At 33.4% G+C, this 14,314-nt stretch overlaps 1 protein-coding gene across 4 annotated transcripts in view; it reads right to left on the bottom strand.

The window, feature by feature from the left end:
* Positions 1-14,314, bottom strand: part of LOC134541506 (serine-arginine protein 55) — an 80,609-nt gene that overhangs the window by 30,475 nt on the left and 35,820 nt on the right. For all 4 annotated transcript variants that reach the window (XM_063385004.1, XM_063385003.1, XM_063385006.1 and 1 more), the window contains 4 exons: positions 13,798-13,824; positions 8,700-8,769; positions 3,075-3,148; positions 322-522 (listed from right to left, as the gene is read on the bottom strand). In XM_063385004.1, the coding sequence (XP_063241074.1) occupies positions 322-522; positions 3,075-3,148; positions 8,700-8,769; positions 13,798-13,824 (372 nt within the window). The remainder of the gene's footprint in view (positions 1-321; positions 523-3,074; positions 3,149-8,699; positions 8,770-13,797; positions 13,825-14,314) is intronic.

The raw sequence follows: 14,314 nt of genomic DNA, 5'->3' as shown, positions 1-14,314 counted from the left end.
ATGTTTAGGTTTGTTTAAAAATACGTTAGAAACTAAAACTGAAGTTTTAGGGTAATGCCAAGAATGTATGTAGTACTCTTTTCTGTGTTTATGAATTGTTTTTAATTTAAAATACCAATGTTTAGGTTTGTTTAAAAATACATTAGAAACTGAAACTTAAGTTTTAGGGTAATGCCAAGAATGTATGTAGTACTCTTTTCTGTGTTTATTAATTGTTTTTAATTTAAAATACCAATGTTTAGGTTTGTTTGAAAATACGTTAGAAACTGAAACTGGAGTTTAGGGGTAATGCCAAGAATGTAAGTAGTGAGCAGCACTTGCCTGGAGCGGGTGCGAGAGCGGCGGCGGCCAGAGCGAGAGCGCGAGCGAGACCTCGACCTGGAACTGGACGAGCGAGAGCGCCTGCTGCCCCGCCCGCGCCGGCTGTCCTCAATCAGGCGGATGCGGCGTCCATTCAGCTCCGTGTCATCCAGCTTGTCTATGGCGTTCCTCATGTCCGAGTGGGTTGCAAACTCCACCACGCTGCATCGGCAAAACCAACAGTCCCCCTACTCATCAAACTATAAATTGGAGGATGCAAATAAAGGCTAAACAAGTATAACATCCCAATACCAACATGATTTCTGAATCTGGAAACAAAATGTTTACCACAGACCAAAATTGAATTATTTTACATGTTTTATTGAGTACAAACAAATAACCCCAAAAAAAAAAAAAAGTCTGTAATAATTCCAATGTAATTAAAGTTGAACATTTACAAATAGTAAAACCTTTTGTAAGAAATTTTTTAAGGAAATAACTTTAAAAAATAGTGTGTTTTAAGTATACATTAATAAATTGAGAAATGGTAACATTATTTAAAGATTGTTGGCTATCAAATACAGTTCCTTCATCCAGAGACAAAGTAAGCGCATTGCACGCAATTGAATAGCTATCAATATTTGACTATGTAAGCACGCACAATACAGTCATTAGCATGACCAAACATGCCAACTATATTTTCCTACACGCTACACAACAGCAACTGAACATATAAAGGTTCTGTTACAATTTAAATTATGTTTGAAGAGAATTTATACATTGTATAACTTTGTATTTTTGTTAATTAAATAAGTAAACAGTAATATCCTAACGAATAATGGATTTCAACCAAGGAAAAACAGTTTTTTTATGGGAAAATGTTTTTGGGCAATTTTTTACATAGAAAATAAACAACATATATCATATAAAGAAAACTGTAGGACCTAAATATTTGACCATATTAGTCTAGAATCATAATGTGCAGAAACATCTCAAAAGGGTTTTCCTGTAAATTATTCATATGGACGTATCCGAAGAGCAAAGCGATACTTCTAAACACAATAAATCACAGCGAAGCACACAGCGGCATTGACAGTGACAAAAAGAAAGACTCAATAGCATACCAACATTTAAATAAAGATGGCAGAAAATCTTAACACAAATGTTTCTAAATTTAAGTATACCACTGGTGAAAATCATAAATATTCACAACTCTTCAGGAACAAATAAATTGAATGAAAGTCTACTTGTTGACATCATGGTCTGTACAGTAAAAATACTAATGACCATTTCTATACAGACCACATCTCCATTTTTCTTGGTAATGTGACCACTGATTTAAATTAGGTGAGTTACATAACCGCAAATGCTCTAAAAAAAAACATACATTAGCTTTATAATGGAGATGAACACTATTTTTGTTTTGTAATTGTGTTTATTTTACTGAAGATTGCTTATACTAAAGATAAAATTCATACAGGGTTTATCACAAGCAGGGCCAAGGTGTAATTTTTTTTTTAAATTAATAAATAACACAGCAAAAGCAAGACCACAGTGCAAAAAATGTTGTAAAATATTAAGTGAATGTGCAGTGTTATATTTAACAAAGATTAACCTCACAGATAATGGTAAAAATGTTTATCTTTAGGAGCAGGTGGTCTGCCATGTAAACAGATATTTTGGGCTTTACAATGATGAACTAAATTATCAGTTTTAATAAAGTTGTTTCTTGGGCAATCCTTTAAGTATGGATGTAGCAAAGAAAGAATATGCAAGTCAAAGCACAGTAATAAACACTACTTTTAGGGTTAAAAATATAATTTGCTAGTCTAATTTTTTTTTTCCCCTCTAAGAACATTACGTCAAGTACACACACACAAAGAGGGGAAGACAAAGGGTGAAAGTTTTGTGACAGCTGAGGGAAGAAGTGGAGGGATGGTTCTTAGTCTTCGCAGCTGCCAGATGTAACTGCAGTGTCACTAGTTGCCTGCCCTGCTGCCGGCTACATACTTCAACCAAGTAGCTCTAGGTGTGGCGTATCATTTTACCACAATAGAGAGATAAAATAACACATATAACACATATAATATAACTAGGGACCCCGAAAAATGGTGAACTGCGAAATCCCACAAAAAAAATTTCAATTTTTAAAGGTTTTTTTTTTGCAAAATTTAAACATTTTTGTGGATCATAAGGTTGGCACGAGTTGATCGATGCCATTTCTGAAAACATCACGTGGTGCATCATAGATTTTTAAAATGGAAATAATTTCTGTACCTTGAATGTGTTTCTTTCTACAATGCCAATCAATATTTTTACGGATGCCTAAAACACAAGGTTACCTAAAACATCTTGTACTGTCATATCTCTGGTAATGTAAGTGTAGAAGCAGAATGGCTTTGTTTTACAAAAGAAGCTACTACACATTTTATATTCATACCTCGTTTAATGTTAGCTTTTCTTTAGTTATTTGATGTGACACAAAAAATGTATTCATTCTTTAACTGGCGATAAGCCTTATTTTTTTAGAAAATTTCCAAACATGTTAAAAATAATACTGAATTAACCTATCTTCTTGTTTCTTTAAAATTACGTTTTTGTGATTATACAGCTTAGGCAAAGAAATATATTTCTTACACAGATCTTTTGCACATTACATTTTAGTAACAATGTTTAGCACCGATTTTGCTTTAATTTATCACCGCTTTTGGTTAATTTTATTCACTATTTTCTCAGGTCCATAGATATGGCTAGTTACAGCCACAGTTACTCACCCTTCATTTCTGCGTTGCTTGTGAGCATCAGCATACGTCACTTCTCCAGCCTGACGCATGTAATCTTTCAAATCCTACACAACCCAATAAGTGTGTTACTGCAAGAACCATTTAAACTCTAACAATTTTTTTTTAAACTTAGGCTAAGTAGTACATATTAAGACATGATTGTTGAACCATTCAGTGTATTTGTCTGAATATAGGTCAACCTTTAACATAAGTCAATATCAAAGTTTCAGTACCTATCAAAGTTTAAATAATCACTCAGCACAAAAATGTTAGATTGTTTTTAAATTAAATTCATTAAAATTTATTAAGATATTCTATTTAAAAAGACATTTTTAAAAAAACATTTGGTTTTACTATAAAACCCTTTTGGTTCAAACCATTGTAGTTTAAACCAGCCATCCCTACCCATAATAGCAATATTGAAAAACATTCATTCAAGCATTTTTTTTAAATACAGTAAACCATTTTAACTTCAGGATCCATAACTATGTTTACCATTACTAGGATAAAAATATATGTTAAAAGAGTTAATTACTAAACTATAAAAAAAAAAAGGCCAGCATTTAATTTAAGTGTTCTTGAATTCACTCTACGTTTGTACAACACAGCCCCATCACAAAATGGTTGCTCTACAAACCAATATGTAATGATAGTCCCGCAATCAGCAAAAAAAAAGCTATCATCAGCACTACTTGATCACAGAACAAGGTGGTTTACATAGATGTCTTACATGGTGAAGAGTGAAGCAAAGCAACATCAACATTTCACAAGTATAAGGTTCCAGAATGTGTATCTCAAGCGCTACTAGCAAGATTTTAAATTAGGATTTTTCATTTTTGTTTTGAGATGTTAAACTACAGTGCACAAATTTCTTGCCCATGTAGATGAGAAACATTTTTTTAAGCTAATTTAATGCCTACGGTATGTAAAAACATTTGTTCAACATATTAACTATACTTTATATTTAGATTTAAAAAAATTGATGACTTTGGGACCAATTTCCTAGCTATTATTCTCAATATATTAGTTCTTTAAAAATTGAATTTTTATGCAAATGTTATAAATTTTTTTTCATTATGAATTTACATATTAACATTTTTTTTAAATGCTAGCTTCTGAAGAAAATATATTTTTAAAAAATATCAACTTATATTCAGACAAATACAGTATGTAAAAACCATTATTTTCTTTATAAAAGCTATCACCAGTAAGTGAAGACAGACTTTACAGCAGCAAGTAAATTTTTTTAATAATTTTAATAACTAATAAATAATTCATAACCACCATGGAACTAAGAAATAAGCCAGCAAGGTAGCCACCAAAGCAATTACTTAATATTTAAAAATGCTTTCAGATACAAACAGATTTCCTAGCAAATTAAACCATAACTAAAACATTTGCAAATTAATTAAAATGTTTAGTCAAAACCCACTGAAAAACCATCTGAGTTAAGCCCTTGAATTAGTTAACTATTTTACATTTCAATCAATAACTTCAGTTTTTTAATAACTAAAATAAAATGTATTTACTTAAATTTAACTACTTTATCAATTACAATTGATTATTTTATACAACCCTAAAAAAATTATTAATTGATATGTAATAACATCAACCAACATAGAATAAACTTAAATTTATTACATCTGAACTATTTTTAGTAAACTGTTATAAATGTTAAAATAACTGATTAATTTTGATACAACTGTTATTTTTGGTATTCTATCATTCAAAAGTAATCCTTATATATCTTAGCACTTATTGTTTAGGGACCTCAAAAAATGGTGATGTGCAAAATTTGCAAAATGTAACGAACTTTGTGTTTTGAGTATTTTGCACCAAATTGAAATATTTTGTTGAAAAACAAAGTTGGTTGCGAAAAACAAATGCTTTCCATGTATTTAAATCACGAATACTTAATAGATAATAGCTGGTAATTTACTGAGCTGTTGGTATCAACAGTAAACACGGATTGTACCTCGTTAGGTTGGTTAATAATCGGTACAGTTTAAAACTTGAATTTGCCAACTTGAATTTTAATTCGAGATAATATTTTAGTTGAATTACACATTTCTTCATAATAGAATGGATATGTGTTTATGACTTGAGTTCTTTTAAAATTTACTTGATTTCTTTTTTTTCCTGTTAAAACAAATGTTTGATGTACACCCTGCGTAGACTGTTAGCTGTTGGTTTACAAAGTTTTTTTTCTTCAGTTCAGTAGTTTTAATATATACCATTCTTAAAATGTGTGTTGCTAAAAAAAAAGGGAGGGGGGAAACAAAGTGCACTTGTGTCTACATGCAAGCAGTTTCTGTAAGTATGTCGCTTGAAACCTCCGGCAAACTAAAATTAAATTTCACTAATTGAACTACACAAGTGAATATCAAATTTTTAACCAAAAAAAATTGAATATATTATGCAAAAATTTATAACCAACCGAAATTTATACAGCTTCTTTATATTATTTTTATATATGTCAAATTTGCACAACTTTTGCCTTATTTGTACACTGCTTTTTGTCATCTCTATTTACAATTTTTTGGGGTCCCCATTTTGTGCCAGTAAAATTAATAGTTTATACACATTAAATACTTTAGCAAAAAAATGGTGGCAGACCTGCTTAGCATAGCTTAGATATATTAATAAAAAGTGTGCTCAAAATTAGGCATTGGCAATATCTCACTATATCATCACAACTTTCCAAAAAAAAAAAAAGCAATTTTTACAAGTAAATTGTATTGAATTTTTAAAGGTTGTTTATTACATCTTCATTAAATCATTGTTCCTTTCAGCTAATGTTGCATGGTCACCTTAATAACATTTTTCCATCCGAGAAATTTTATCCTTTCAAATCCTATACATATGCCAATATATCAGTAATATAGTTGCTTCATCAGTATGCTACTTTACTCCCAAAATATAATCCAGATTGGAAAATATTAGTTAATATTGCATCATTTAGGTCAGATCTTGAATATATACCAGTAACTTGATAAAATCTAGTATGTATAAACATGAGACTTGCACTTATCTTGCAGCATTAGTTATCATCAACATTAATTTTTCATTATCTTCAGTAAGAGATTAGCATAAACAATCACCACCAGAGGTGGGAGGAGGTGGACACACACGTCTGGTATTAATGGCAAGTCTGCACGCAATCCGGCATTTGGCATATCTGGCATTGGTGGAAGATAACCATGTTTTCCATTCGGCATTGGTAGGCATTAGTCAGTCGCATAGTACATCCGATATCGGTGGGTGGTAGTTGCACAGTACATCCAGCATCGGTGGGTGGTAGTCGCACAGTACATCCAGCATCGGTGGGTGGTAGTCGCACAGTACATCCAGCATCGGTGGGTGGTAGTCGCACAGATGATCTGAAATTGGTGGGCGGTAGTTTCACAGAAAATCCAACATTGGTGGGCAGTAGTCGCATAGAACATTCGGCATTGGTGGGCGGTAGTCGCACAGTACATCCGGCATTGATGGGTGGTAGTTGGTAGTTCATCCGGCATTGGTGGATGGTAGTCGCACAGTACATCCGGCATTGGTGGGTGGTAGTCGCACAGTACATCCGGCATTGGTGGGTGGTAGTCGCACAATACATCCAGCATTGATGGGCGGTAGTTGGTAGTTCATCCGACATTGGTGGGTGGTAGTCGCACAGTACATCCAGGATTGGTGGGTGGTAGTCGCACAGTACATCCAGCATTGATGGGCGAGAGACACGGTATGTAAGGCATCAGTGGGTCACATGCATCCATAAATAGTGGGAGATCAACATGTACATCAAGCATCGGTGGGTGGTAGCCACCGTACATCCAGCATCAGTGGGCAGTAGTTTTGACGTAATCCATTACTGTTTAGCGGTATTCTCAGTACATTTAGCATCAGTGGAAAGTTGCCACACAGTATATCCATATTGGTGTACAGCATTGTTTAAGTCCTCAGTGGCTCAACAATATCATCATAGCATCTGTGTATCAGCAGAAACTTCCAAGCTTCAATGCTAAGCCAGGATTTTTATTGCATCCAATTCTCAGTATTATACTTTTGAATTAGTGTCTCAGCAACCAAACCATGCATGGTGGCTTAAAAAAATTACCTACAACTGGTATCTGAACAAGGCTTAGCCAAATTAAGCAGCACTGGCGTACTTGCACTTAGTAATACTGGCAATAAAACACAAAATTTTATCTTTTTTTTTTCAAATCAAAACATTCATTCTACATTTCAAATAAATATACTATTCTGTCTTAATTTTTTCATCTATATTTTTCCGATGTTGCATAAATTCCACAGAATTTGCATAATCCCAGCAAGGAAAAGTTGTGAGAGATAATGAAATTTATTTTACTAACAAAACAATAAATGTTAAATCAGGAATGTTTAAAAATTTAAAAAAAAAACTTTTTCCAGCAATTTAAAAGAAAATATATGATCACTAATTTCAAGCACATCATATAGTAACTTTCCTCTGTACAGCTTCATCATCTAACCAACTGCTGATACAGAATGTTACTTGCTAACATTACATAGTAGCGAGGAAAGAAGTGCACAAATACTGTGTTGGCGCCCATTTACCTTTCGGACGTGCGACCTCTGACTAGACAATTGGCCACCAGGCAGGACGAACGAGCAGGAAGGGACACGAGATCCAGCCCAGTTCGTCCAATAGGGGGGAAGAAGTAGAAGTTTTTGTTGGCCGGACCGGGCTGCCATTGGTCAACGCCGATGCGGGATGCGCAAAGCATGGTTCACATGGATGTGTGGTCGTTAGTTCCAGCCTTGGGTAAACGTGGGTGGGACGCCACTCTGTTCCCTACCACCACACCGGTCGGCCATCTTTCGAACCCTCTAATACGAGTCATCTGTCTTAGGACCCTACGCCAGTCACGGTACATCCCTCCATGGCGAAGAGGACACGGCTCTTCGGAAAAAACAGCGTTAACTTTTAACACATGTTTGCCAAACCAAGCAATCATATTTTAAAAGAAAAATAATTTTATACTATTATGTATCACAAAAACTTCAGCCAAGAATAAACAAATAGCTGGGCAAGGTTTTTAACCAGATCACTGACAATCTGTGGATCTCCATGTGCGATCCAACAAACACGGCCACCCGAGTCCCGTCCCAGTTGACGCACACGACCTCCATGCCTCCTTGATCACGCCCATCATTCCTCCGTTGGATGGACCGTTTGATGACGCATCCTTCATGCTCCAGCCACACACATAAAGATCCACAGCGCTTTGATCAAACACATACACAACGCACATTAAGTGTTCAACATGAAATCAAATACGGCCTTGCCCAACCATTTAGGCTTGTATAATCAAATGTTAAATTTACTAATAAAATTTTCCAATAAAATCAAATATTTATCAAAGTTATCAAACCAAACATCATTAATTCCCAATATCACATGTATGCTACATTAATTTTCCCAAACCAAATATTTAAAAATTTATCAAAATAATGCAAAATATAATTTTGATAACTGTTAAGAGGCTTGTACAAAAGCTACAAAAGACATAGCCTTTTTGAATTGATAAATGCTTACAAACACCAAAGGAACATTTGAAACCATTCAACTTTTCACAAACTCACCTGCCAACTGACGCGGCTAGATAAATTCTCCACAATCAGGCGATATTCTGTTCTTGTTGGCGGCCCATACCTGTAATGTGAAAAGTTTCACTGTACCAACGGCCTTAAAACAAATATCAGTCTACAACAGCACAAGTACAGTGATTATAGAATCTCCATCTGATAGATTCTCTCAAGTAGAAAACCAATGTGCACATTAATTCAGTAACTATTAAAAATTACATTTTGAATAAAAACATGTAAAAATTGTGATGCAGATCCATGGGTGGGATTCATAATTGAAGACTTAATTGGTAAACAATACTTACTTCGTTAAGTAGTGCTTATTCTATAAGCTTAATTTACTGTATTTACCTTATTATATTGCTGATTTTTACCAAAACTGTGGAAACTAAAGTAAGTGAGGGAGGGGGTCACATTATAATAAAAAAAAATTATCTTGCTATTGGGAACAGCTCAGTTGAAAAACTACAGACACTGACCAATGTGTCACTTATGCCACTTTCAACCGCTGTTAATAACCACAACCTGAACCTCCACTTAGTTGAAAAATTACACCCGCCTGCATACGGCATCACTTATGCCACTTTAGTCAGGAGCTTCCTGGACCTCTGCAAAGGTGTGACAGAAGAGATGCAGGATGGAGACAGTTCAAATGGAGTTTCGTCATTGGGTTCTTTATGCTTCTCTTTATTGTGGCTGTTTAGGAAGGCATCCCACGCCATCCACTTTCCCAGATGACCACCATATTTCACCACATCTTTGCTCTCTGAACAGTCGCTGCTTTTGAACTTCAAGTTCTAACACACCAATATGTGGCTTGGTGTTTCAAAAGAGTCCATGTAAATTACTCTACAGAAAGTCTAGTAAATTTGGAACAAAACAGTAATTTACAAAAAAAATTCTGCAATTTCCAATCCATAGTCTCGTTTCATAAAATTATAGTTTGGGGTCGCACTATATTAGCGTAAATATGGTATACACGTGAAGAATTCATGTTTACACACATCCCTTTTCATACCTGGGGAAGTAATGATAAAGTAGCTGTACTGAATGCCTTTGTTAATCACACCACATAGGACATACTTAACAGTTATTTCCAGCACTTATGATTATATTATTTTCTGTGAGCTTCTCAAAGCCTACATAAACCTACTTAGTTTTCTTATTTACCACTTTACACAGGACTGTTTCTATGCTGCTCTCTTCCTTGTGGAACGAGGCACACAACCATGACATGCATTACTCATAATCTTGTTGTGTCAGACAAGAAATACAAGATGCGCATATGGTGTACCAACGGCCTTGTAACAAATATGAGTAACATACCGTATTTACTCACATATAGGTCGCCATCGCAGATAGGTCGCACCCATAATTTGAGGTCTTGAATTTGGTATTTAAGATTCCCCCCAAATAGGTTGCACCGGTAATTCATTACACATACGCATTGCACCACAGTAAAAAAAATTAAAAAAGGGTCGCAAATTGATGGAAATTTACCGTCAATAGTGTGCCGTGTGCGGAGAAAGGTCATTGTACTCTATCAGCTGCTGTTACGGCGCGCCAGTTTATTCGTATACGCACCAGTTTTCTCGCTGCCGTGACATGTTCAAGTTTACGTTCATCTTGATGTCTTGATACCAATAATTAAATAATTACGATCCCCAGAAATAAATTGTTAGTTTAAAAAATATGTGTCAACTGTACAATACTTCCGAAATTATAAAATATGTATAAAACAGTTACCAAGACTCCGCTCATTTTATCTTGTGAAGTTTGTCTCGTACCAGTATTTCGGCTAAGTTGTGACATAAATACAGTATCAGAACTTAACAATCAGCCACGTTTATACATTCGTGAGTTTACGTTTTTCCCTCGTGCATTTTAGATTGTCTCCTGCAATAATTACTCGGACTTTTACACGTCTAGGCTTAAATTATTACATGTTTAGAAATAAAAGCAACTTTTCATGTTATAAAATATGTATATTTTGCGATTTCAAATGTTCATTGCCGACTATAAACGTTACGTTTTTCACTATGTTTTTAGGCCCACTAGCCAAGCAAAATATTGCAAAAAAAAAATTTCTCAAAAATTTTTTCATCACATATAGGTCGCACTTCATTTTTCCCCCATCAAATCTGGTAAAATTGCCGCGACCTATATGCGAGTAAATACGGTAAATAACATAGCGTACCATAACTCTCACCCTGCACACCACGATTCAGTGCAGGTCATTAACATAATATACAAGACATGAATAGGACCTAAAGAAAATGTCAATTACAAACAAACGTAAATACTGAGAATGCAAATTCAAGGTTTCACTGTATTTTTAATTTTTTTTTTGTAACAGAAATCGCAGATAAATTCGAATGTACTTAGGTTATACAACAAATTTCATAAGTAATTTATACAAAACAAATTTACAAGTATTACTGACATTAATTATTAATTTTTAAAAATATTAATAAATGAAATTATTTGTAATAACCTAAAAGACAGTTTCAATTCTAGTCTGTTTGTTTCTATTTTTAATACGTAGTTTTTAGTTTTACTTCTTTCTTGTCCCTTCCGTAATGAATTACACTTCACGGGCATGGTCTTCCCCCCCCCTCCCATAAAGTTTAATTTTTAATTGAGAACCTGTTTAATCGTGGCCTACAGTATCAGGGTTTTCTCCCATTATGTATACATTATAGTAAAATAATGTCATAAATATTTTCAAAATTATTCAAAGTACCAAACACCATTTCAAACAAAAATAATCAAGGTTATATTTACTTTAAAAGTTAAACACAATATTATGTTTGTATTTTCACATGACTGTAACACATTCCATGATCACAACTGTAATAAAATGAGATTAATGCTCAAGTCAATGACAGCTCGCCTGATAGAAAACTTATATGGACGAATAAACACTGCTTAAAATACTGTGAATTCTTGGAAAACAAGCATTAACTTATTTCATGAATATTTATTCAAAAATAGCAATACATAGTTTAAAAACATTAATCAAGGTTGGCAAAAGTAAATTCTTGTTTCAGCAACTATGGTTTTAAAATAGTACTAATTAAGTATGATTACAAGCAATAATGCTTGTTTCCATAAATGCTTATGACTATGAACACCACTCGAAGAAGGTATCACCTTTTAACTACAGTAGAACCTCGATGATACATTCCCGTTTCATACATTTTCCCGTGTCATACACCGATTAATTTTGGTCCCGCCAAAAGTACTATATTTACAATGGTTTACTTTCCCGGAACATACACTTATAAAATCTTTAATTTCCCGTTTCATACGTTTTTACGAAGCGGAAAAGTCCTAAAATTCACAAATTTTTTTGTTATATTCCTCCTGATAAACTACGTTTTAATGCTTTTATTTTGAAAAACGTTCATTGTTTACCTTTGCAAATGTAAGAAAATAACTTTATCGCACCATAGATATCGATAGTATCGGGAAGACTGTGCACTTCGCTATTAGCATCTATGGCCAGCACCAAGCGAGACTAGTGGCGCGAATGATTATGAAAATGGTGCACGTGCTTTACCAAGGCACAGATCTCATATTTTGTGCAGTCATTTATCTTTGAACTGAATATACCCGTTTGTTATTGTTTTTTTACGATTGGATTGTTTTGTATTTTTTAAGGCCACTGTTTCTCATGTCAGCTTTACTTGATTATGGACTGTATTTTACATTTCTGGTGGTTTTATTATATGTATAATATAATTATGAATTCATATATTTCAGTAATATAATGCAATTATTTACACATAGGTATTTATGTTTAATCTGGCATTGTGCTGGTATGCTAGATTGGAAAAAAATTTCATTATTGCCATTCCCTTTTCATACACTTTCCCGCATCATACACCATTTTTGTGCCCTCCGTTGAAAAGTGTATGACAGGGGTTCTACTGTATTGGTAAGTTCACCTAGTAGTAACATGCACTTTATATTATATATATTTATAAAAGTTGAATGATGTATCAATTAGTTATTTTAAGTAGTTTGAAAGCCCTTTGGTCTCTCCAGCTTGTTCCTACTTGTCAACATTGTAATGATTTTGTGATTTATTAAGAAGTTTTTCTTTTAAATGTACGAGCTTAATGTCTTTCTGAAATTAACAATGATGTGCACTTGAATTCTGCAAATTTAAGACAACCCTTATTTTCTGAGCTTATTGAGTCAGATGTCTTATAAAGGAATAAATCTAGTATCTTTGCAACTATCTGAAATGGATACTTCACCTTATGGTGAAGTATTATGACAGGTTTGACACAATAAAACTTTCTGATGAGCATTTTCTAGTAAAAGCCATTCTACCATGTACTAGTGCACATTCTTGTACCTAAAATAATCTCAAATGTAAAAACCAAAATGTTTATTTTTCCTCAAAGTTTCAAGAAAAACAATCATTTCACTTCAGTCCACCATTATTTTTTATGAAAACTAAGTACCCAAAAACACTTAACTGCAATCCAACTGGCAAATAAAGTGATTATAACTAAGCTACCTCAACTCAATAAGTTTTCTTTAATTTTCTGCCCTTTAAATATCATAATTCACAAATAAACTTAAACAAAAAATAATATGGTAAAAATACTCTGCAAAAAATTAAATAATGCACTAATTATTTCAGCCAGCATGAAATCAAAATTATGGCATCATTTGGAAGTGCTCAATAAAACAAACACACGCCCCCCCCCCCCCCCAGTTGAAATTAACAAAAAAAACATACAAATGGGAACCCCATTTAGTATTTTTTTTTTATCATATTATACATTCCAGAATGTTTTGATCATTATATGCAGAGTAATGAAACCTTGTTATCAGGGATATGTATGCCATCACTTTTTGAAATATCTCCAAAAAATTCAGCAAATATCACAAGAATCTCAATCCATACGCTTCATTTTATTACACACTATGACCAAAGTAAAATATGAATAGCTTTAAATAATTACTACCTCTAAAAATAAAACTATGTAGATGCAACTGGACATTAACCCTAAATATCAAAGCACTTCAAAATTAATGCCATTTTCATAGCTAAGAAACCAGGACAGGAACAACGTACCTGTCGTGAATACGGACATCCATATCCCTGAAACAATTAAACAGATTGTTGTAATGTCAAGAAAAAAATAGGGATAAACAACACAAGTATGCTAATATAATGTAAAAACATAACCTAAAACTATTCTCTTAACACACATTGAAGAAAAGATTTTAAAAATGTTTAGTTTTTTCTCTATAAAAACACTATTTTTTAATGTGAAAAATAGTAGTTATGTGGTAAGAAATTTATAAAAAAATTTCTATTTATGCATAAAATTTCACAATTTTGCCATGCAAGGTCTGATATCAAATGTGATAATTTCCAATGAAATGTTGACAAATATTTTTTAAAGGTCATCATTCTATAGCCTGTAAAACACCTATCAAACTTTTAAAGATCACAAATGTTACAATTTTTTTTTTTAAATCTGCAACAAACCATTTCCCCCCCCCCCCCCCCCCCCAAGGTCTACTTAAAAGTTCAGTTGTGAATTTTGTTTACTCAAAAAAAATGTATGAAATAATTAAATGAACTT

This window comes from Bacillus rossius, assembly GCF_032445375.1.
Source record: "Bacillus rossius redtenbacheri isolate Brsri chromosome 4 unlocalized genomic scaffold, Brsri_v3 Brsri_v3_scf4_1, whole genome shotgun sequence".
Classification (NCBI taxonomy): domain Eukaryota; kingdom Metazoa; phylum Arthropoda; class Insecta; order Phasmatodea; family Bacillidae; genus Bacillus; species Bacillus rossius.
The sequence above is the reverse complement of the archived record's forward strand: the minus strand, read 5'-3'. Positions and strand labels throughout refer to the sequence as shown.